The sequence below is a fragment of the Juglans regia genome, chromosome 7 (genome assembly GCF_001411555.2).
Source record: "Juglans regia cultivar Chandler chromosome 7, Walnut 2.0, whole genome shotgun sequence".
In the NCBI taxonomy this organism is placed as follows: Eukaryota; Viridiplantae; Streptophyta; class Magnoliopsida; order Fagales; family Juglandaceae; genus Juglans; species Juglans regia.
The window spans coordinates 32,940,360-32,965,791 of record NC_049907.1 but is presented as its reverse complement, the minus strand read 5'-3'; the positions used below and the strand labels follow the sequence as shown (position 1 = coordinate 32,965,791).

The window sequence follows — 25,432 nt, the reverse complement described above, 5'->3', positions numbered from 1 at the left end:
GTTTTCATAATATAGGAACCGGTTCTGGGCCGAATCGGTTCAAAACCGGACCAACCGATCCAATTCGATTCGATCCGGATCGATTTTTCGGTTTAAATTTACACCTCTACAACACGCTGTTTTCCGATCGACTGCAAGATCGGTGGGTGAGGATTCCTTGGGGGGGGGCGTGTTTGAAAATGGCTACCAGAGACGCTTAGATCTGACTTCTTTCCTGACACTGGAATCAGTTGCTGCAAGATTTGTATTTAGAGAGATGTCAGAGCTTCTCTCTCTAAAAGGGCAAGCCGTTCAAAGAGCCGAGAAGTTTGACATTCCAAAATTCACATGTTTCTGATTTGGAGTGTTTGAGATATTTTCAAATTTGTTTGGATGCAAGACTACTCCCCTTAGAAGAGCTGAGAAATCTTGAGTCCATATAAATATTTTGTATAATATATAAAATTAATTTATATATATATATATTTTCCAACCGATCCGGTTTGGTCCCGGAAACTACGGAACCAAAATCGGACCGGATTCGACTGGTTTTTATAATATAGGAACCGGTTCCGGGCCGAATCGGTTCAAAACCGGACCAACCGATCCGATTCGATTCGATCCGGATCGATTTTTCGGTTTAAATTTACACCTCTACAACGCGCTGTTTTCCGATCGACTGCAAGATCGGTGGGTGAGGATTCCTTGGGGGGGGGCGTGTTTGAAAATGGCTACCAGAGACGCTTAGATCTGACTTCTTTCCTGACACTGGAATCAGTTGCTGCAAGATTTGTATTTAGAGAAATGTCAGAGCTTCTCTCTCTAAAAGGGCGAGCCGTTCAAAGAGCCGATAAGTTTGACATTCCAAAATTCACATGTTTCTGATTTGGAGTGTTTGAGATATTTTCAAATTTGTTTGGATGCAAGACTACTCCCCTTAGAAGAGCTGAGAAATCTTGAGTCCCCAAACTAGGGCACCAAATGATTTATTAAATCATAATTACAAATTGCGGTTTGATCTTATATTTTTGAAAATAGTATTCTTAATTTTAAATTGAAAAATTTGATTTATAAGTTCATGTAAATAACATATCTAATAAATTGTTTATAATTTGATTTAAAAAATAGATTTTATAAATTTAAATTTTATTAATTAAATTTTATCTTTTAAAGTGTACTTTTTTCTGTAAAATAACAATTTATCAGATCACGTATTGTGAAACTGTCTACGGATTCCATCGGTCGTAAAAGTCCCTCGCATATAAATTATCAGCACTGTCGAAATAAATAAATAAATAAATAAATAAATAAAAACAAACGAGAACGGTTGAACGAACTTGAATCATATTTATAAGCCTTGTCGAAATCTCTCTTACAGGTCTCTCTAGGGTTTTTGTTTCTCCATCCATCTCAAGGATACACACGCATATTACATCTATATATATACTCGATAGACGCATATAGATATTTAATTGTATACGCGCTGCTACCGCTAGGGTTTTTCAATTATCGAGCTTTCGGGGACCAAGCAACCATGTCTTTGAGGCCGAGCGAGAGAACCGAGGTCCGCCGGAATCGGTACAAGGTTGCTGTTGACGCCGATGAGGGCCGCCGGAGACGGGAAGACAACATGGTCGAGATCCGCAAGAACAAGCGCGAGGAGAGCTTGCAGAAGAAGCGCCGCGAAGGCCTACAGTCCCAGCAGTCCTTCTCTTCCTCTCTCCACGCCTCCACCGTTGAAAAAAAGGTTCAATATATACATCTATTAATCTCCGTTTATGAATTTTAATGATCCGTGAGTTTCTAGGGTTTATTCTTTGATCGTACTTTATTTGTTGTTTTCTCTCTTTTTTTCTTATTTAATTGAAGGATGTATGATTAGGATTTTAGGTTTTCCGAGCTATGGTAAAACGGAGAGTTTCGGCATTGATGATTTTTTTTTTTGTATTGACGGTTTCTGATTGATTACTTGTTGTACAGTTGGAGAGTCTTCCTTCGATGGTTGCTGGGGTTTGGTCCAGTGATAGTAATTTGCAGCTGGAGGCCACCACGCAGTTTCGGAAGCTGCTTTCAATTGGTATTTATTCCTATCGTATTGTACTCTTGTTTGATACCTTGACTTCCTTTAGTTCTGTTTTCATCTAAGTAACGAGCGCGTCTGATTGATTATTTCAAATTACAGAGAGAAGCCCTCCAATCGAGGAAGTTATTCAATCTGGCGTTGTTCCTCGATTCGTTGAGTTTCTTGTCAGGGAGGACTTTCCTCAACTTCAGGTTTGTCATTCAATTAATTTTTCTCTGCCCTCTCGATTGCCATTGGTATTTGTGTTTTTTTATTCTTTTATTGGTTTTTTCTGTGCAGTTTGAAGCTGCTTGGGCCCTTACAAACATAGCATCAGGAACTTCGGAGAACACAAAGGTGGTGATCGATCATGGAGCAGTTCCAATCTTTGTTAAGCTACTGGGTTCTTCGAGTGACGACGTGCGGGAGCAGGTATATTTGGAGTGGAATGAATTTTATCCTATTTTTGGAAGAATAGTTTAAAATAAAAATGAAATTATTTTATCCCAGCCCTTTCTGAACCTTTATACTGAAATTGTAGGCTGTGTGGGCATTGGGAAATGTTGCCGGAGATTCTCCTAGATGCCGTGATCTTGTACTTGGCCATGGAGCCTTGCTTCCATTACTGGGACAGTTGAATGAACATGCAAAGCTTTCAATGCTGAGAAATGCCACATGGACGCTATCTAACTTCTGTAGGGGCAAGCCACAGCCTCCCTTTGATCAGGTTTTTGTCCGGTTTATTTATTTGACTCCAAGGATAGCCTCACAGCTCTCATATTTTGGCATTTTATAACCTTTGACTTTGATGGGCAGGTGAAGCCAGCACTTCCTGCTCTTGAGCGTCTCGTCCATTCAAATGATGAAGAAGTCCTGACAGATGCTTGCTGGGCTCTCTCATATCTTTCTGATGGTACAAATGACAAAATCCAAGCTGTAATTGAAGCAGGTGTTTGTGCCCGACTTATTCAGCTTCTCCTGTGAGTATATCACCTTTCCTTGATCTACGTGTTTCATCATGTTACCAATGTAACATCATGTTTTCAATTGTATGTAATGTATGATAACCATTTTGAAGCATATGAATGTTGTTTCCAGACATCCATCTCCTTCAGTGCTCATCCCTGCCCTTCGCACAGTTGGAAATATTGTGACAGGAGATGATCTTCAGACTCAAGTAAGAGCTTTTTTATTCTGTTCCTTAGCTGTAAACATCTGTGCGTGTAGTGTCCCCATGTATAGTTGGGCTATGCCTATTCCCATTTATGGTTAACTTATTGTTTACTAATAAAAAACAAAATCTGTGCCTGTAGTATCATTTGTATATAGCATTTTTCATTGTTGAATTTTGTGAAACTTGGATTACCACGTTTCACTATGCTTAATTTACATGGATTACCACGTTTCACTATGCTTAATTTAATAGCACCACTAATAAGGATGGTACAAAACAAATAAAAGTTATTGTTAGTTTAGTATTTTTTTTTCAATAATATATATATATTATATGCTTAGAAAATAGAACACTATTTTGTTTAGTAAAAGGTTGTCGGTTGTACAGATCTCACAATAACTCCTATTTTTGATTAGCAACTCCTATTTTAAAATGTATAATGTAGAAAATGATATCTTCTTACCTTATTTACATGAATATATAGCTTTATGTGGAGATTTGGCATGATGAACGTTGTTTCTAAATATGGATTTTATATTTTTTGTATTTTGTGTAAGCTTTAGTGGCAAATAACTTCGTAGGAAAGTGTTTTTGGACAATGAGATGGGCACAACTGTACTCTGTTCAATATTGAAATCAGTTTTGGAAACTCCTCAAACATTTAAATGAGTTTAAGTAACCTGTTAGCATTGTAGACCGATTTCATTCAAACATGCAGTGCAGATGCCAGGGATTTTAATATGACAAAAGGAAGGAAAACATACTCAAGTGATCGGTTGGGAAAAATCTCCTCCCCCCTCCCCTTCCACAAAAAAAATTTCTCTTCATGAATAATCTTTTTTTTTTTTTTTTCCCACTGTGATATTATTTGTCTATGATTTTGATGGGTAGCATACTTTCTCAGTGTATAATCAACCATGGTGCACTGCCATGTCTTTTGAGCCTGTTGTCCCACAATCATAAAAAGAGCATCAAGAAAGAAGCCTGTTGGACTATCTCAAACATTACAGCTGGAAATAGGGAGCAGATACAGGTATGCTAGTAAATGTCAGCAAGTTTATGCCAATGTTAAATTGTGTGAATTGGTTGCTACTCAATTGTTTCATAATAAGGGAATTGGATACAGGTCTTCCCTTCACTTTTAGATCAGGACTGTACCCATCTCACTTTGAATATGTTACTGGAGAATTTACTAATATAAATCTGTAGGAAATTTGAGTATTTTGGGTTATTGGACTCTATTTATAAGAGAGATAATATTTGTAGTCCAGGAGAATTTACCCACCCTTTTGAAAAGAGTGGGTAAATCTAGGACCCACATTAAAAAATTATTTTTTTTAATGGTGGCCTCCACTTTTTTCCAAAGGGAGTACGTGGGGACTGCACACTCCAGGCCTATACGTAGCATTACCTTATTTATAATGTTAAATAATCAATGCCTTTCTCTAAATATTTAGGTGGCATATTTAAGAAATTGTCGGGTTTCTTGATTGATTATTTGGAAATAATGTAAAGTCAACTTTGCAATGATGCAGGCTGTTATTGATGCTGGTTTAATTGCCCCCTTGGTCAATCTGCTTCAAAATGCAGAGTTCGATATAAAAAAAGAGGCTGCATGGGCAATTTCAAATGCTACTTCGGGGGGTACCCATGATCAAATTAAGTATGATCTTGTACCTTCTTCTTTTGCTCTCCTTTCATTTTATCTGTTAATAGGTAGAAATTATGACTAATCTTTTCTTTCGTGATGATAGGTTCCTGGTGAGTCAAGGGTGTATAAAACCATTGTGTGATCTTCTTGTATGCCCTGATGCAAGGATCGTCACTGTCTGTTTAGAAGGGTTAGAAAACATTCTGAGGGTTGGGGAAGCGGAGAAGAGTTTGGGCAACACTGGAGAGGTTAACTTATATGCCCAGATGATAGATGATGCTGAGGGATTGGAGAAAATTGAAAATCTTCAGAGTCATGACAATAATGAGATCTATGAAAAGGCAGTTAAAATTCTCGAAACATATTGGTTGGAGGATGATGATGAAACAGTGCCTTCGGGTGATGGTTCTCAGCCTGGCTTTGGCTTTGGAGGGAATGAGGTTCAAGTTCCATCGGGTGGATTTAACTTTAGCTGAAGGTAACTTAACTATTGACTAGTTATTAATTTAGCAATTCAGCGTTATACAGCAAAGAGGAAGAGTTCATTAGATATAACCTCATTTCACTTTATTGTTCACTCGCTTTACAAAACAATTGCAGGGATCAGAGTTGAATGGAGAAGTCCACCCCTGGGATGGTAAGGTATATGTTGGGTCAGGTCAGGGCACCTTGCAGCATCTCATTTGAGTCTCGTCCTGTGTCCGCTGTGGTCGAAGGGGTTTCAAAGGTGGGTCAGTGTATACTGTCATGTCCAAATAAGGAGTCAGGTGGGTTTAATTCTGGCATGATGGCATAGTCAGCTGTTCTTAGTATTTTCACCTGGTAACATGGAATGAAGGTGTCCCCCAAGTTCATTGTTGCATGAACAGCGCCCCGATGGATGTGCTGGTGGGGGTCTCTTGAATGCGTATTAGAGTGTCATATTCTTTTTCCCGGAGTCATGTATGAGTTGTTTCCATATGGTCTGGATTTCGTATCTTGTCGGGGTGGATATGGTATTGCTGTATGGAAGGAAGAGAGTTAATGTTTTTTTTTTTGTGTGGTTATCATATTTTCCATGATTTATTATAGTAAGATTTTAATATTTTAATTATGAATTCAAGTGCTTCGAGTCATTGTGGCTCGAGTCTTGAAACACAATGTAATTGGTTACTCGTATAGGTATGCTAAGCTTTCCAAGCAAAGCACCAATGTCCTCATTTCCTCTATAAACTGAATCTCAGCAAAATCAAATAGCCCTCATGTCTCACTCTAATATTCCAACCTTCTCTTCTCACATCAAAGCAATCGTTTGGAGAGGAGAGAGCAGTTATTTCTCCATATCCTCGGCCTCTCATTCCCCAAACATTCTTTTTCACAACCTCTCTAACTATCCCAAGTTATCTTCTTACCCTTTAATTCTTTTTTCTCCATATTTTTTAAGCTTGAAAAAGTTATATTGATATTGTATTTTATTTTAAAATTTGTAAAATTTGTAATGATTTGATAAAGAAGTTGAAGATTTGAGATTAAAAATTGTTTTGTATTTAAGTGATTTTTTGGAAGAGAATTATGAGAAGTGTTGAGAATTTATCATTTAATCTCATTTACCACTAAATTAACGTACTCTTAACCTTTTGAGAAAGGCTACAATGCTCCTACTTTATACCATTAATTTGCTTATAAAATAAATTAAAATAAAATTTATACCATTAATTTTGCCTCTTGATGTGGCAATTTAAAAAAAATTAAAAACACAAATATAAAATAGTAAAGAGAATTTAAAATTTTAGTCTTCATCTTTTTATGTTTTTGGGTGACATTTTTTTTAGTATAAACTTTTTTTATTAAGCCAAGTGGCACTATGCCACGTCAAGGGGTATAGTAGCATTACTCTTTAGCAAAATCCAAAATAAAATTCAAGATTTAACAATCAAACTCAAATAAAACAAGAGAAATTTAGGTGTGTAATCGGTCTGAATTTTGACAAATCTTGGAACCAAACCTATATACATTAATTTTGATTATTTAAAAATCGATACAGACCGATTTATAATCACAACCGGAACTTTCAGTATTTTTTATTTAAGCCCGATTCGGTCCAGTTTTCTAGTTTACTATTTACACTTATGACACTATATAAGTTTTGATATTATAAGTTTTTCAACATTAAACTGAATTGTTCAAATTTAATATTTATTGTTAACTATTATCTAATTCATTAGTGTCTAATTATACTGGTATAATATAAATAATGTCTAACTTATTAGTGAGATTAATAAACTTGAATAATAAAATTAAAATAATATAATTAGTGTCTAACTTATATCAAATGTTGTATTAATTTTATGTTATAAAATTATTAGACTTGAATAATAAGATAAAAATATTTTATATTATATTAATTAGCAATTTAGTATATAATATAATATATATATAATATAAAAAATTAATATACATATATATATATATATATATATATGCCGATCTAGGTTGGCTCAAACTGATTTTCAAAATATAAAAAATGGTATTGAACTAATTGAAGATCGGGCTGACTTCAGTTCAATCGATTTTTTATCTTTTTTACATACACCCTTAGAGAAATTGCACTATGGTCGGCCTGATTTGATGCGATTGTCTCCACTCACTCATCCTTTTTGTAGCTTGTTGATAATATACAATGATATCTGATACCAAAAAAATATGACTTATATGTAAGACTGTTCAGGGCCGGGTTTCTTCCCGGCCCGGTCCGGAATCCGGATGGTTCCGGCTCGAAATAATCCTGAACCGGTACCCGCTTTTTTAAACCCGGGCCAATCAGGCACGGATGCGGGTTTTACACTTGGCACCCGTTTCAAACCTGGTACCCGGGTTTAGATGTAGAAGGCATCGTTACCAACTTACCCGGAGATGCCCTAGCGCACCCCCCTCGAATCACACTCTCAACTCTCAACTCTCATCTACTCTCTCTCTCCTTTGCGAAGTCGATGCCCTACGCCTCCCTCCCTCCCCCTGATTCCTCTCTCTCATCTGCTCTGCGTCTGCAATGCCTAGCCCCTCTCGAAATCACTCTCTCATCTGCTCTCTCTCTCTCTCTCTCTGCTTTGCGTCTGCGATACCCTAGCCCCTCCTGAAATCACTCTCTCATCTGCTCTATCTCTCTCTCTGCTAGCTGCGATGCCTAACGGTGGAAGTGCTTGAGCTTGGGATCCAAGAGATTAGAACGTATTTCCGTTTGGGTATGTTTTCTTTCTTCCCTCTGGTTTGTTCTTTCTTGTTGATTTTGGGTTTTTTTTATGAGAATGTTTGAATGTTTGAGTATCTGTTTAGATCTGTTTAGCTGCAAAATGCTAGAGTCGTGGGTTATTATTATTTGGAAGATTTGTTTATATCTGTTTGAATTTGTTTAGATATGTTATATCTGAAAACATATATATATATATATATATATAATGAAGATTTGTTATATTTGGAAGAAATGGTTTTTAGGATGTTGTATCTTTGATTTTTCTAGATTATTTTTTAAAAATTAGTTGTGTTTCTGGGTGGAGTTTGGAAAAAAAATTGGGGCCTTTGGGTTCCAAATTATTTTTAGGAAAAGGAAAGACTTTAGAGAGTTAAGCTAGGTTTAATCTAGTTTTAGACTTTAGAAGTTGTAGCCTTCCGCTTGTGGTCCATTCCCATAGCTATGTTCTGGTTCATTGACCTGGTAGTTCTGTTTAGGTGGGAAGATCTACATTGGCTTACATTTTTTAAAGCTTCATGTTTCCATCAAGCTGATTCAATATCTTTGGTGAAACAGCTAGTCCTCTAATCACATTTCTATATTTAATTGTAAATATCTATTACAAGTTTGAACCTCATGCAACTGAAAATAATAATAATAATAATAATAATAATAATAATAATAATAATAATAATAATAATCACATTAACACTACAATAAGCTAATACAACATCTTTATAGGATAGCCCAAATTTAAGGCCTTATGTTCATAGTTGATAAATAGGTGAGTGACTTAAGGTTTGCCATGGTAGGTAGAGCAAAAGGAATACCTTGCTAGTTTGTCCCGTGATGATTGCAAGATGTAGGATGACAAAATAAACGACAGCACAAGCCCTGGTTTATGCATGAGGAGTTTTAGTAGCAATTCTGAGAATAAAGTGCATACATTATTTGTCTATGATTTTGATGGGTAACATAATTTCTCAGTGTATAATCAACCATGGTGCACTGCCATGTCTTTTGAGCCTGTTGTCTCACAATCATAAAAAGAGCATCAAGAAAGAAGCCTGTTGGACTATCTCAAACATTACAGCTGGAAATAGGGGGCAGATAGGTATGCTAGTAAATGTCAGCAAGTTTATGCCAATGTTAAATTGTGTGAATTGGTTTCTACTCAATTGTTTCATAATAAGGGAATTGGATACAGGTCTTCCCTTCATTTTTAGATCAGGACTGTACCTATCTCTCTTTGAATATGTTAGTGGAGAATTTACTAATATAAATCTGTAGAAAATTTGAGTATTTTGGGTTATTGAATTCTATTTTAACCGCGAGTTTTTAAGTGGTGTGAAAAGTCACAATGTATCAGTCTCAATGTGGCATATTTATAAGAGATGATATTTGTAATCTTGGAGAATTTACCCACCATTTTGAAAAGAGTGGGTAAATCTAGGACAAACATTAGCAAATTATTTTTTTTAATAGTGACCTCCACTTTTTTCCAAAGGGAGTACGTGGGGACTGTACACTCTAGGACTATATGTAGCATTACCTTATTTATAATGTTAAATAATCAATGCCTTTCTCTAAACATTTAGGTGGCATATTTAAGAAATTGTCGGGTTTCTTGATTGATTATTTGGAAATAATGTAAAGTCAACTTTGCAATGATGCAGACTGTTATTGATGTTGGTTTAATTGCCCCCTTGGTCAATCTGCTTCAAAATGCAGAGTTCGATATAAAAAAAGAGGCAGCATGGGCAATTTTAAATGCTACTTCGGGGGGGTACCCATGATAAAATTAAGTATGATCTTGTACGGTTGTACCTTCTTCTTTTTTTTTTTTTTAATGCAAAACGCATCACTCATATGCATCAGCCACCCTATTCTTAACCCCTTTCTTATGCATCAGCCATCACTCAGATCGCACAATTGTTTTATACACCCCTCACTCAGATCACACAATCGTTTTTTACAACCATGGTGCACTACCATGTTTTTTCAGCCTGTTGTCCCACAATCATAAAAAGAGCATCAAGAAAGAAGCCTGTTGGACTATCTCAAACATTACAGCTGGAAACAGTGAGTAGATACAGGTATGCTAGTAAATGTCAGCAAGTTTATATGCCAATGTTAAATTGTGCGAATTGGTTGCTACTCAATTGTTTCATAATAAGGGAATTGGATACAGGTCTTCCCTTCACTTTTAGATCAGGACTGTACCTATCTCACTTTGAATATGTTAGTGGAGAATTTACTAATATAAATCTGTAGGGAATTTGAGTATTTTGGGTCATTGGACTCTATTTTAACCGTGAGTTTTTAAGTGGTGTGAAAAGTCACAAAGTATCAGTCTCAATGTGGCATATTTATAAGAGATGATATTTGTAGTCTTGGAGAATTTACCCACCCTTTTGAAAAGTGTGGGTAAATCTAGGGCCCACATTAACAAATAATTTTTTTTAATGGTGGCCCCCACTTTTTTCCAAAGGGAGTACGTGGGGACTGCACACTCCAGGACTATATGTAGCATTACCTTATTTATAATGTTAAATAATCAATGCCTTTCTCTAAATATTTATGTGGCATATTTAAGAAATTGTCGGGTTTCTTGATTGATTATTTGGAAATAATGTAAAGTTAACTTTGCAATGATGCAGGCTGTTATTGATGCTGGTTTAATTGCCCCCTTGGTCAATCTACTTCAAAATGCAGAGTTCGATATAAAAAAAGAGGCTGCATGGGCAATTTCAAATGCTACCTCGGGGTACCCATGATCAAATTAAGTATGATCTTGTACCTTCTTCTTTTGCTCCCCTTTCATTTTATCTGTTAATAGGTAGAAATTATGACTAATCTTTTCTTTCGTGATGATAGGTTCCTGGTGAGTCAGGGGTGTATAAAACCATTGTGTGATCTGAGTGTTGGCTGATGCATAAGAAAGGGGTTAAGGATAGGGTGGCTGATGCATCTGAGTGATGCATTTTGCATTAAAAAAAAAAAAAAGTTAGACACGTCACGTGGGCTACGGATCAGCCGTGAACAGGGGCTGATCCGTAGCATTACTCATCCCTAAAATGGGCAAGTCAAGCAAGAAATCGATCCCCAAGGTACGCTTCTCTGCCTTTGTTTTTCATTTTCTGTAGTCTGTACGTGAGTTTGTTTTGCTCGTATTAGTTTATCTCTAATTGGTTTCGACTTTTCTTTTGTAGGTTGACGCAGCTCCTGCTATAGTCCCACCTTCTATGTCTGCCAAAAAAGGTACAGTTTTTTGTAGTGATGATATTTTTTTTTCCTGCCTTCTTGTTTGTGTATGGTGGAATTTTATTGTTATGCGCTTATAAAAAAAAGTTATTGATGTGCGCTTCGATTTTCTTAATATTTTCTGGGATATTATTTTAAGAAAGCTTATGTGTTTTCAGTTATTGTTTTGGGTACTGTAAAACTTAACACGGGCTTTTATCACTTCTATGGAACTGTGCTGTGTTTTTCAATGAAATTTATTACTTGTCTAAAAAAATTGACGCTTTTATTATCTTCTTTCAATACTAGTCGATCGAATTTCTCTATTTAACTCAGTTTTCTGAGAAAACATAAATTTTCCACTGTGATATTATTTGTCTATGATTTTGATGGGTAACATACTTTCTCTGTGTATAATCAACTATGGTGCACTGCCATGTCTTTTGAGCTCGTTGTCCCACAATCATAAAAAGAGCATCAAGAAAGAAGCCTGTTGGACTATCTCAAACGTTATAACTGGAAACAGGGAGCAGATACAGGTATGCTAGTAAATGTCTGCAAGTTTATGCCATTGTTAAATTGTGTGAATTGGTTGCTACTCAATTGTTTCATAATAAGGAAATTGGATACAAGTCTTCCCTTCACTCTATATCACTTTGAATATGTTAGTGGAGAATTTACTAATATAAATTTGTAGGAAATTTGAGTATTTTGGGTTATTGGACTCTATTTTAACCGTAAGTTTTTAAGTGGTGTGAAAAGTCACAAAGTATCAGTCTCAATGTGGCATATTTATAAGAGAGATGATATTTGTAGTCCTGGAGAATTTACCCACCCTTTTGAAAAGAGTGGGTAAATCTAAGACCCACATTAAAAAATTATTTTTTTTAATGGTGGCCTCCACTTTTTTCCAAAGGGAGTACGTGGGGACTGCACACTCCAGGCCTATACGTAGCCTTACCTTATTTATAAGGTTAAATAATCAATGCCTGTCTCTAAATATTTAGGTGGCATATTTAAGAAATTGTTGGGTTTCTTGATTGATTATTTGGAAATAATGTAAAGTCAACTTTGCAATGATGCAGGCTGTTATTGATTCTGGTTTAATTGCCCCCTTGGTCAATCTGCTTCAAAATGTGGAGTTCGATATAAAAAAAGAGGCTGCATGGGCAATTTCAAATGCTACTTCGGGGGGTACCCATGATCGAATTAAGTATGATCTTGTACCTTCTTCTTTTGCTCTCCTTTCATTTTATCTGTTAATTGGTAGAAATTATGACTAATCTTTTCTTTCGTGATGATAGGTTCGTGGTGAGTCAGGGGTGTATAAAACCATTGTGTGATCTTCTTGTATGCCCTGATGCAAGGATCGTCACTGTCTGTTTAGAAGGGTTAGAAAACATTCTGAGGGTTGGGGAAGCGGAGAAGAGTTTGGGCAACACTGGAGAGGTTAACTTGTATGCCCAGATGATAGATGATGCTTGAGGGATTGGTGAAAATTGAAAACTTCAGAGTCATGACAATAATGAGATCTATGAAAAGGCAGTTAAAATTCTCGAAACATATTGGTTGGAGGATGATGATGAAACAGTGCCTTCGGGTGATGGTTCTCAGCCTGGCTTTGGCTTTGGAGGGAATGAGGTTCAAGTTCCATCGGGTGGATTTAACTTTAGCTGAAGGTAACATAACTATTGACTAGTTATTAATTTAGCAATTCAGCGTTATACAGCAAAGAGGAAGAGTTCATTAGATATAACCTCATTTCACTTTATTGTTCACTCGCTTTACAAAAAAATTGCAGGGATCGGAGTTGGATGGAGAAGTCCACGCCTGGGATGTTAAGGTATATGTTGGGTCAGGTCAGGGCACCTTGCAGCATCTCATTTGAGTCTCGTCCTGTGTCTGCTGTGATCGAAGTGGTTTCAAAGGTGGGTCAGTGTATACTGTCATGTCCAAATAAGGAGTCGGGTGGGTTTAATTCTGGCATGATGGCATAGTCAGCTGTTCTTAGTATTTTCACCTGGTACCAGTGAATGAAGGTGTCCCCCAAGTTCATTGTTGCATGAACAGCACCCCCCAATGGATGTGCTGGTGGGGGGGTCTCTTGAATACGTATTAGAGTCATATTCTTTTTCCCGGAGTCATGTATGAGTTGTTTCCATATAGTCTGGATTTCGTATCTTGTCGGGTTGGATATGGTACTGCTGTAAGGAAGGAAGAGAGTTAATGTTTTTTTTTTTGTGTGGTTATCAAATTTTCCATGATTTATTATAGTAAGATTTTAATATTTTAATTATGAATTCAAGTGCTTCGAGTCATTGTGGCTCGAGTCTTGAAACACAATGTAATTGGTTACTCGTCTAGGTATGCTAAGCTTTCCAAGCAAAGCACCAATGCATACCCGAAGCTATAGCTCAGAATTTGAATTTTACAGCGAGGGGGCGTCCATGATGAACTGACTACGCTCGACACTGTTAGCACTCGGAGTGGCATGGACTGGTGTTCGATGCGTGAGAATGTGATGTCAATATTACTCCAAATCAAGGTCATGCTTTAATGTTGGTGAGGTCGTGAGGGTTGAGTTAGATAATTAATGATGATCGTCTCATAAAATGGCCAGATGGAAATAGTTGTTGGACCTTTGAGGAGGAGATCCCCGATGGCCAGGTCCCTGGGATATTGTATTGATCCGAAGTAGTATTATGTATTTATAAACAATACAAGTTGTGCATTGATAGAAAGAAACAAGTCATTCAAAGCAAATCCAAAACTTTGGAGGGAAAAGTTTTTTTGAAGTGAATGGAGAAAAGTTAGTCTCACATTATTCAGATACAAATTAGGCATTCATTTTACAATTAATCCTTCTCACCGTAACATCGTCTTAAAGTGAAAGTAGAAGAACGTAAATACAACCCACCTAGCTGAAACGGAAACTATGCGCATGTGTCGTCAAGGGCAATGGGTCCTACAGAAATAAATACATTCTAAGAACATCGTCTTACCAATCAATCCTTCGAATCTGAATTATTTTAGCAGTTGCATCTTGTAGAATTTCTGGTAGTGCTAGCTTAGCTTAATGCTCCTTTTTCTTTTCTTTTTTTAATCAAATGTGTATTATAATAAGGGAGTGTCCAATACAAAAGTCTCGTCGCAGACTTCAGATGAAGATTGAGTAATTAAATTAAAAAGAAATGAGCAATCAACCATAAGTTCGGGTCCATGTTTCTTAATTGAACCAAGGAGGGGACTGCCGAAGACATTTGCATTGATCCAACAAGTAAATCGATAAGTTGCAACTCCAAATCACAACCGATAGAAAGCAACAAAATAAACACTACTCGTTGTGCGGCTGTGCCGATGCGTGAGGCTCACACGCTAGTAGAATAGACTAGAGTCGGCCATATTTTCAAGCTTTGATAATCTATTGATGTCGCGTGTGTAGTTGTTGGAGTTGCGGATTTGCAACTGGTGAGTTTCATGCATTGTCAGACGACAGTGTGTACATTAGCACCTAGGGAGTACTATGGTATGGAACTTGTGTAAACTTATTGACCATAAAGCAATAGATCGATCATTTTCCTACCTGGCAAAGGATGAAAAAAAAAAAGATAAAAAAAATGAACTTTGAGTCAACAAAGCCTTTCTAACTCGGCCTGGTCTGATTGTCCTACACGGCTGGCACTTCAAAAGGCAAAACTCTCGTCGTAGTTTGGCGACCTAAAGACAGGCTCTGAAGCAGGCAAACATGTAGGGCTCCGGATTCAGGCACCTCGAGGAAAAGAACTGTATAGTCAAGAGAATTCAAGAGAATAAGTAGAGGAAAGGTAGTTAAGAGAAGGAAAAAGGGACGAGGGTCTCTTAAGTTTTTAGAGAGAAAAGAGAGAAGATTTTTAGAGAGAGAATGGACCTCAATGCTTTTCATACGTGGGAGACAGAGTCATGATAATTTACAAGTGCTCAGTATTTAAACATTATCTTTTAGATTTCATTGGATGATGGTGGTGGGAAAATGAGAGGGAGAAAAGGAAAACTGAAAATTTCTGCATAGCCCATCAGCAATGATGTTACTATCATTGGAGAGGCGGCTGCAGATGATCCTTTAATTTCCTCTTGCCTTTCTTGCCAATTTTGTTATGTATCGACCGCTGTAAGATTATCAAAAAATGGTAACTGTAAATATGGTGAAAATCGACAAGGTTTTGATAAATGTGATGTGGTCCTTGTACGTGTCTGGCCATGTTGACGACAAATGATCAAAGTGGTCTCATGAGCTTTCATTTTCCTTCTCAATCAGATAATATCTGGCAAATATTTTGTCTCGTTTACTGTATATCTGGTCTGAGATCTTCATATCTATATATCTCAGCCTATCTTTTCTTTCATTCTCTTTTTCAACTTGTGTGGTGCGCCACATACAACAGTATTGGGTCTATTACGTAAAAGCCTTGTAGTTCTTGTGCCTTCTCTCCAATAATATGTGCATCAATAGATCTTCTTCTAAGCAAGTCTTTTGAATTGTGATTTGTCTTCTTCTTTGCAAATAAAGACAGAAATTTATTAATTTAAACTAATAAATTACATTTTAATGAAGGGAACTGCGTGGTTAATGTAATACTACTGTATTCTTCCGCCATAAGAAAGGGTTCTCAATAAAATTGAGGTCACCGTCTCTCTTTAGTAAAAAAAAAAAAAAAAAGAAGTATAACGCTCACTCCATCTTTTGGCTTGTGAGAGACGTGATACGGCTCTCGTTTCTATTTGTTTTTCCTTTTTCCTTTCCCTTATGTGCACAAACCATTTGACATGCCAATTTTCTTCTATGCGAAAACAACAACACGTTAGTTTCTTTGCTACATTTGTCCAGGCAAGAACAAGGACCGTTGATCTCCTGCAAAACAATCTTCATTTGCTCTATAAACTGAATCTCAGCAAAATCAAATAGCCCTCATGTCTCACTCTAATTTCACTCTCTCCCACTCTAATATCCCAACCTTCTCTTCTCACATCAAAGCAATCGTTTGGGGAGGAGAGAGAAGTTATTTCTCCATTTCCTCGGCCTCCCCCCTTCTTCCTTCCCCAAACATTCTTTTTCACAACCTCTCTAACTATCCCAAGTTATCTTCTTACCCTTTAATTATTTTTTCTCCATATTTTTTAAGCATGAAAAAGTTATATTGATATTGAATTTTATTTTAAAATTTGTAATGATTTGATAGAGAAGTTGAAGATTTGAGATTAAAAATTGTTTTGTTTTTAAGTGATTTTTTGGAAGAGAATTGTGAGAAGTTTTGAGAATTTATCATTTTATCTCATTTACCACTAAATTAACGTACTCTTAACCTTTTGAGAAACAATACTATGCTCGTAATTTATACCATTAATTTGCTTATAAAATAAAATTTATACCATTAATTTTGCCTCTTGATGTGGCACCACAATGTGGTGTCACGTGACTTATTAAAAAAAAATTTAAAAACACAAACATAAAATGGTAATGAGAATTTAAAATTTTAGTCTTCATCTTTTTATGTTTTTGGGTGACATTTTTTTTAATATAATTTTTTTTTTTAAGCCAAGTGGTATCATGCCACGTCAAGGGGGTATAGTAGCATTACTCTTTAGCAAAATCCAAAATAAAATTCAAGATTTAATAATCAAACTCAAATAAAACAATAGAAATTTAGGTGTGTAACCGGTCCCATTTTTGACAAATCTTGGAACCGAACCTGTATACATCAGTTTTGATTATTTAAGAACTGATACGGACCGATTCATCACCACAACTGAAACTTTCAGTATTTTTTATTTCGGCTTGATTTGGTTCAGTTTTCTGGTTTACCATTTACAACTATGACATTATATAAGTTTAGTATTATAAGATTTTCAACATTAAACTGAATTGTTAAAATTTAGTATTTATTGTTGACTATTATCTAATTCATTAGTGTCTAATTATACTGGTATAGTATAAGTAATTTCTAACTTATTGGTGAAATTAATAAACTTGAATAATAAAATTAAAATAATATAATTAGTGTCTAACTTATATCAAATGTTATATTAATTTTATGTTATAAAATTAATAGACTTGAATAATAAGATAAAAATATTTCGTGTTATATTAATTATCAATTTAGTATATAATATAATATATATAATATAAAAAATTAAAATATATATGCCGGTCCAGTTCGACTCAAACCGATTTTCAAAATATGAAAAATGATATTGAACTAATTTAAGACCGGGCTGATTCAGTTCAATTGATTTTTTTATCTTTTTTACACCCCTAGAGAAATTGCATTATGGCTGGCCTGATTTGATGCATTGTCCAGACTCACTCAGCCTTTTTGTAGCTTGTTGATATATACAATGATATCTAATACCAAAAAAATGTGACTTATATGTAAATTATAAATATTATTGGCATTAGTCCTGTTTGGGATTGTCCAACACACACTATAATAAAATGACAAGAACATTCTCACAACAAATCCCACTTCCCTCTCATTTCACACATTTCATTTTTGAATTTTGAAATTCCTCTCTCTCCTCCCCCGTCGCCCGTCCTCCCCCCCACCCTGAGCTCGTGCGAGACCCACCATTTATGGGTAGCTTGCGTGTGTGTGACGGAAAGGGAGAGGGAGGTTCGTGGTGGCTAGGTCTACGAGAGGTGGTTGCCGGTGTGTCACAACCTCGTCCCAGGAAGGAAGGAATCCTGACTTACATGACTATTATTTTCTTTCTTTTTCTAATAACATGTGATCAGCATGGACATGACACACGTGCACTCTAAATTTTTCATTTAATAAAAGGGAACACCTAATGGACATTCTATTCGAACATTCAACCATAAGAGACTCTCAGAGTCCATCCCAAATTAAAATATCTATACATAACATAACTCATCATTCGTAACAAAACTGTCCTCGTTAGGGAAGGTCCTAAGTGTCTGCCTCTCCCTCTACAGTAATGCCTTGCTCCCCAGCCTTTTCATCATTACCTAGACGTTTAAAACATTTAACAAAAAAATGAGTCAAATACTCAGTAATTAGTACACCATGCAATAAACATACTAGGCATCTATTCTTTTCTTTTGAAACATGCATACATAAACATTTTCGCTATTATTGACAATGCTTTCATGCATAATAGTTTAAGGAATAAGTCATACTTTCATGCATAAACATGTCATTGCTTTCATGCATAAACATTTCTTAGCTTTCATGCATAAACGTTTCTTAGAAATAACTTTACTTTACGTTTCACTTTCTTTGGCCTGTACACACTATTATGCCCCGTATGTTGGGGTTAGCGGTCTTCCTTTGGACCTGGATTCTGCCCGTGGCCACAGGTTGGGAATCCCTTTTCAGTCAGAGGCAGCACTGGGTGCATTACCAGTACTACTTACCTAGTATTGCAATCTGCCCATTCCTTTGGTACCATTTTCATTCATATGGCCATTACATAGTTTCTTACATTAAAGCATTCATTCATTCAGTCCTTTCTTACATTCATTCATGTCAGTCCTTTTCATCATTTAACAGTTCATTAATGGAAAACATCATTTTAAAGCATGAACTTAACATCATCTTTTCATTTAACAGTGCATTCATGAAGAAACATCATTTTTAAAGCATGAGCTTAACATCATTTTTCATGGCATCCATTAAGCGTAAGTTCATAGGGACAATTTGACATCAGTTCATAGGGACATCTTAAAACACTTTATTCGCATTATTTAAAACATGAGTTCATAAGGACATTTTAAAACGTTTTCTTCGCATCATTTAGAGCATCTCATAAAGCATAGGGCATGAGACGTTTATCTCCTTCCCTTTTTGCAATCAAAACATTTTCATCATCTTTCTTACTCCAATGCACATGCATTTTTATGAAAAAGATATATTTTCATGCTATACTACATATAAGAATAATCAATAAGTTTATTGAGAGCATGTACTGAAATCTCATGACTTAGAACTTACGTGCATGCATTACCTTATACATACACACAATTATAATCAATAGGGTGCTTAACAAGGGCATCAAGGAAGGGCTTTTACATACTATATTTATTTACTTTTTCTTTAGATGACCATTTGCAATAAGAGAGAGAGAGATTCTTTCATAAAGAGAACTTGGTGTAAGAAGCATGGTCATAGCTACTTACCTCTATGCTCCTCGATACTTTCATTCATCAATATTCCTATTCCAATAAATAACATAAGCATGTTAATACTCGTACAATATTTTTTAGCCCTCCCTTTAAAAGGGAAAGCCACGAAATTACAATATAACGTCCTTTCTATTCTTAACATTAACCCAATTGACTACTCCTCACCTCAACTTATAAGAGAAATAACTTAAGTATTAAGACATGCTAGCTGTCCATGGAAAGACTATTTTAAAAGCTTATATAAAAAGTAGTTAAGAACTTATAGGCTTCGAGCATGGTTTCTTTGGTTCAAACTCGCTTTGGGTTATGGTCATTAGGAGATAAAAATTTGGAATTCTCGACAATGGGCTTTGAAATAGATTTAGGCAATTCAAGTAGGCTAAACAAGCTTAGGAAACATGCCCTTTAATAAACTTGTAGTCCCTCATTATAAAAAGGTTAGCTCATCAATATTTTGGACTATTGAGTTAGGTAGAATTTAACCAAACGAGGGACAACATAAATGGGCTATTTTTATGGCATGACATGGACTTAGAAATACTTGGACAACTTTGCATATCATAATACCTCATGAACAATTAATCCCTTATATCTAAACTAATTAAGCTATAACCTATTCACATAAGCAATATATTAATTAGTTTAGATAAACTCCCCATTAAAATTAAAGTAGCATAAAATATAGCAAAGTTACCCATTAAGAAACTTTAAAACCTTTAAACACTTAGACTTATGATTTACTCACTTAATACCTTTAAAAGCAAGATATAAAATTATAGGACCAAGCAAAACCTTTAAATCAAACCTCTAGCATCCTAAAATAGATTACCAACCAAATCTCAACACAAGGTACATGATACCAACATATATATTTTAAAATCACTATAATCATCTCCTATTATTAAACCAAGTTTAATAACAAAATAGCATTTTCAAAATATAGGAAAATACATAGCAAAACAACTATAATATCATCTGGTTTGGGCCAAAAAGAGGGCATACATATTTATTTACAATATAGGAAATTAACTACATCAAAACATAAGCTAAAACAACATAGTAAGCTTCCAAAATCACTCTAAAATCAAATGAGTCAAATTAGGATTTTACCTTAAGCTCTTAACCCCTTTTAAGAGGCAAGATAGATGACCAAATAGTGGTAAACCCGTGTGGAAGAAGAGCAACACAATATCACTGTTTTAAACCCCATAACCGAAACATCATGGGTAAGAAATTGTGAAATTTGAAACCCACATGTAAATCATACTAGGGAATAATTTAAAAGTCTATTACCTTCAATATTTCACCATTTAGAAGATGAAATCAAATTTTAGTTCCAAGGTTTGAGGCAAAACCCGAAAATGAGTAGGGAGGGAGTATACTCGTATGGCTTGAAGAGGATGAGAGAAAATATTTTTCTTCTTCCCTTGCTATGGAGTCATAAGGCTTGAAGGTGATGAGATGAACTTGCTTTCTTGAAGATGGAAGGAGAAGAGGAAGGAAATAGGTGAAGGTTGGCTATGGCTTGCTTGGAGAGGAAGATGAAGTTTTCCATTTTCCTTGGGTGTAGATCGACGGGTAAGTGGGAAGAAAGGAAATTGATTTTCAACTTTTACCTTTTGGTGTTGCTTTGGACGATAGGTGTGAGGTAAAGTCAATTCAATAGCTTCATTGGGAAGCTTATAAGTCAAATGCTTAATGGCTTTCCTTAGAAGCCTTATACGGGTGAAAGGGTGGGGGAAACTTTTGCCTTGGTCAAAGCTTATCATCTAAGTTTGGAAGATGGATGGTGGAGATGAATCCACCTCAAGAATGCTTTTTACCTACCAATCCAATGGTAGAGATTAATTGAGCTATTTTCTAAATAAATAAAATTGAAGGACTTAAGGAAAAAATATTTCAAAGTCTTAAAAATAATACCCTTGATTTATTTTAATAAACCATATTTTAAAATAAAACATACTCATCTTAAAATAAAATAATTAGAAGTAATAAAAATCTTTATCTCAAAATATTTAACTTAAAGAATTAATAAAATGACGTAAGGACCTACGTAGTAGGACTCGGGTATTACAACTCTACCCCCCTTAAAAACAATCTCGTCCTCGAGATTGAACGTACTTCCAAGGAAAATGTGGGGTACTTTTTCTCATATCATCCTCACGCTTCCACGTAGCCTCTTGTTCGGTGCAGTGGCTCCACAACACTATGACCATCGGGATCGTTCTATTGCGGAGCACTTGAACGTTTCAATCCAGGATCCTAACCGGTGCTTCTTCGAAGGGTGTGTACTCGGTCACATGGGAGGGATCGTGCATATACTTTCGAAGTATTGAGATATGAAATACATCGTGCATGGCTAAGAATTGTGGAGGGAGTGCAAGTCTGTAAGTCACTGCTCCTCTTTCCAGAATCTCGAACGGGCCAGCAATCTGGAACTTAGATTGCCTATATTTCTAAACCTCATCACCCTTTTCATGGGAACTACCCGTAGAAATACAAATCCTCAGATTCTTTTGCACACTCCTCCTCGCTGACGTGAACCATGAATTTTGATCTAACATGATTTTGGATGGAATCCCACGTAGGGGAGAGAGAGAGGGCTTAATGGCTTTCCTTAGAAGCCATATACGGGTGAAACCCATTTCGGTTGGGTTATGCAGGGGAGAGAGAGGGCTGCGTGTGGGGGAGATTGGTGGCGGCTGGCTTGGTCGCCGGCGTGAGGGGGAGTTGCCGGTGGTGGCGGTGAGGCTAGGCGGCGCACGGAGACGCTAGGCTGAGCTGAAGGGGAATCGGGTGGAGGCTTTCGTCGGGCTGAGAGAGCGGATGAGAGAGAGAGGGGTAGATGAATCTGATTGATGCGTTTTGCATAAAAAAAAAAAAAGGTAGAGATGTTAGGTGTGCTATGGATCAACCGTGAACAGGGGTTGATCCGTAACATTACTCGAAATCGATCCCCAATGTACGCTTCTCTACCTTTGTTTTTCATTTTCTGTAGTCTGTACGTGAGTTTGTTTTTCTCGTATTAGTTTATCTGTAATTGGTTTTGACTTTCTTTTTGTAGGTCGACGCAGCTCCTGCTATATAGTCCCATCGTCTAAGTCTGCCAAAAAAGGTACATTTTTTTTGTAGTGATGATACTTTTTTTCCTGCGTTCTTGTTTGTGTATGGTGGAATTTTATTGTTATGCGCTTACTTATAAAAAAAAAAGTTATTGATATGCGCTTCAATTTTCTTAATATTTTCTGGGATATTATTTTAAGAAAGTTTATGTGTTTTTAGTTATTGTTTTGGATACTGTAAAACTTAACACGAGCTTTTATCACTTCTATGGAACTGTGTTGCGTTTTTCAATGAAATTTATTACTTGTCTAAAAAAATTGACGCTTTTATTATTTTCTTTCAATACTAGTCTCTCTCTCTTTAACTCAGTTTACTGAGAAAACATGAATTTTCGTATCAATGGTAACGCTTTAGTCTGATACTAATGGTTTGACGCTGAACTGTATGCTAATTATGTTTTGCTTTGTGGAGTTTGTATGGTAGAAACACGATCTACCTTTTGTTTTGGTGATGCATTTCGTGTATCTTTTTTATTTAAAGATTTTGTACATTTTTATTTTGAATGAGATTTTGATATTCTGGGCTTTTGATGTTATTCAAGGCAAGAGGGAAGCTGTAAATGAGTTAGAGAAGCAACTCAGTGCTAAGAGCATTCTCATTGGATTAGCTAAAAGCTAAATCCAATGAGAATTTAGCTATTAGGTCATAAAATCTCTCACATTGAATTAGCTATATTCCAAATGATACTAAAGCGTTGGAATATAGCTACAGTAAAGTCTAAACTAATTTTCAAATTTGGAACACACTATTCATTCATCAAATCATTTTTATATTATTTCTTTCTCTCTCCTTTTAATATAAATTATTTCTCTCTCTATTTTAAATGACAATTGAAAAAATATAATTAGAATACAATTACTAATTAATATATAATATTATGAATAGTAAAATATGATAAAATAAAATAAATTCATAATTAAAAAAATTAAAAAATTTTCAAAATTATTAATTATTCTTTACTATATAATGAATAAATAGATAATTCAATTTGGAGATTTGATGTGAATAGTCAAAGTTAAATTCATTTTATATTATTTTATTGTCATATAATGAAAAAATGGCTATTCCAATGTAGAAACTTATGTGAATGTAATAGCTAAATGTTAAATTCATCTTGTATTCATCAAAAATATACTTTAATTTAGCTAATCCAATGAGAGTGCTCTAAGAGGTAGAAAAGAGATGAAGCTGTAGAGCAGACTGTTTAGAAGCTGAAGAGTGAAGTGAAGACGCAAAAGAAGAAAAAGAAAAGAGGAAACAAGTAGTTCCGACGATTCTTCTTCATGGACTCTGAAAAATAAGAGGTTAACTATATAAATATTTAGTTTTGCAGTTTTGGATATTTCTAATTTTTTGCTGAATCAAGGTCCTTCGCTGAATCAGTAGAAACTAATTTTCATGCCATCTTTTGTCTCAGAAGCCTGCTCCAAAAAAACTTGCCATCGCTGCTAAAAATGGTACTGCTGTTGCCCTTGCTAAGAAGGTTTGGATTCTTCGGATTCAGATTCTTTACTTGATTCTGATGATGATAAAGTGAGTACATGAATTACTTCCAAGGGCACCGAAAATTTTCACTCGTGAATTGCACCTTCTGATCATTCTTCTTGTTTAGAATATGGTCTTAAATATCTGGATGCATATTCCAACAATTTGAATTTTCTCTTTTTAGGGTCCAAAGGCTAAGGTAACTGCCTTATCAACAAAGTTGCTTGTAGCTGCTGCCAAGAATGGTCCAGTATCTGTTCTGAAGAAGAAAGATGACTCGGGTGATAGTTCAGATTCAGACGAGACAGAGCCAGAAGAGGAAGAGGTATGGGGTAGAAACTAATATGATTTTACCATTTTGTTCTTTGATGTGACAATATTACTCCTCAAGCAAGACCATTTTTTTTAAAGAAAAAATTCTGAATGAATCTTTTGCTTGGAGGTTTTTTGGACGGTGGACCATAATTTTTTCTGAGGCCGTGTAAATTATTTAAAAAATTGAATTTTGTATCACTGGAATACTGGAAATGTTGAACATATCAGCTATGAAGGAAAAATCTTTTTTGTTGAACAAGGAGCATGGAAGGACGTATCTGAGCGCAATCGGCATTGTTAGACCAATGGCTATTTAGATATTGACTTGTGGTTCATTCTTTCTGTAGTAATTTTAGGTCAGTTGACTGTAATTCTAATGGACTCTTACTGGGTTTTTGGTAGTAAAACGACATGACTGACCTTACTTATGGATGAGAAAATTTCTTAAATACAAAAGATGCTAAGAAAAAAAATTAACGGGCTTGTAAATTAATTTTGTATATTTTGGGACATGGATACCTATGATATATATGCTTGGTGTGGATTTGATCAATTTGTGGTCTGTCTTGCTGCTGCGAAGTTGCATAACATATGATTGTTATATTTAATATAGATTGTGATATTAAATATGTGAAATTATTGAGTATGAGTTATTATGTTTTTACGTGAACCATTATCTCAAAGAGATGCATTGGTTCAGTGGTAATGGTATGTTGTTTCAAATGAAAGGATAGGAGTTTGAAACTTCACAAGTACAATTTGATTTATAATTTTGTGAAGTGGACTTGGACAGACACAATGCTTAGGCCAACCAAGCCTTGCACGTGGGCCAAAGAGTCATAACACTTGGGTGTTTGCACATGGGCCGAATAGGCACTTTGATAGGGTGCAATGTTTCAAAAATCAATTTAATTGAAAAAGTACTTATGGAGACTCAAACCAATGCCCTCTCTTTCCCAAGTGAGGCACTTGCTGACCACTAAGCTAGGTCACCCTTTGGTCTTTAAATGAAA

General features: G+C 35.7%; 1 protein-coding gene and 1 long non-coding RNA gene across 2 annotated transcripts; one reads left to right on the top strand and one right to left on the bottom strand.

Moving 5' to 3' along the window:
- Positions 1-1,319: 1,319 nt before the first annotated feature.
- On the top strand, positions 1,320-6,078 carry LOC108985079 (importin subunit alpha-2-like). The gene is made up of 11 exons (XM_018957240.2): positions 1,320-1,726; positions 1,960-2,056; positions 2,162-2,253; positions 2,342-2,473; positions 2,583-2,768; positions 2,858-3,021; positions 3,140-3,218; positions 4,120-4,248; positions 4,751-4,878; positions 4,970-5,344; positions 5,467-6,078. The coding sequence occupies exons 1-10, from the start codon at positions 1,514-1,516 to the stop codon at positions 5,340-5,342; spliced, it is 1,593 nt and encodes a 530-aa protein (XP_018812785.1). The 5' UTR covers positions 1,320-1,513; the 3' UTR covers positions 5,343-5,344; positions 5,467-6,078.
- An 11,682-nt stretch (positions 6,079-17,760) lies between these two features.
- Positions 17,761-21,154, bottom strand: LOC108985080. The gene is made up of 4 exons (XR_001995126.2): positions 20,790-21,154; positions 20,607-20,690; positions 19,491-19,526; positions 17,761-18,320 (listed from the first exon to the last, which is right to left on the bottom strand). It is a non-coding gene; the product is annotated as an uncharacterized LOC108985080 (long non-coding RNA).
- Positions 21,155-25,432: the final 4,278 nt, after the last annotated feature.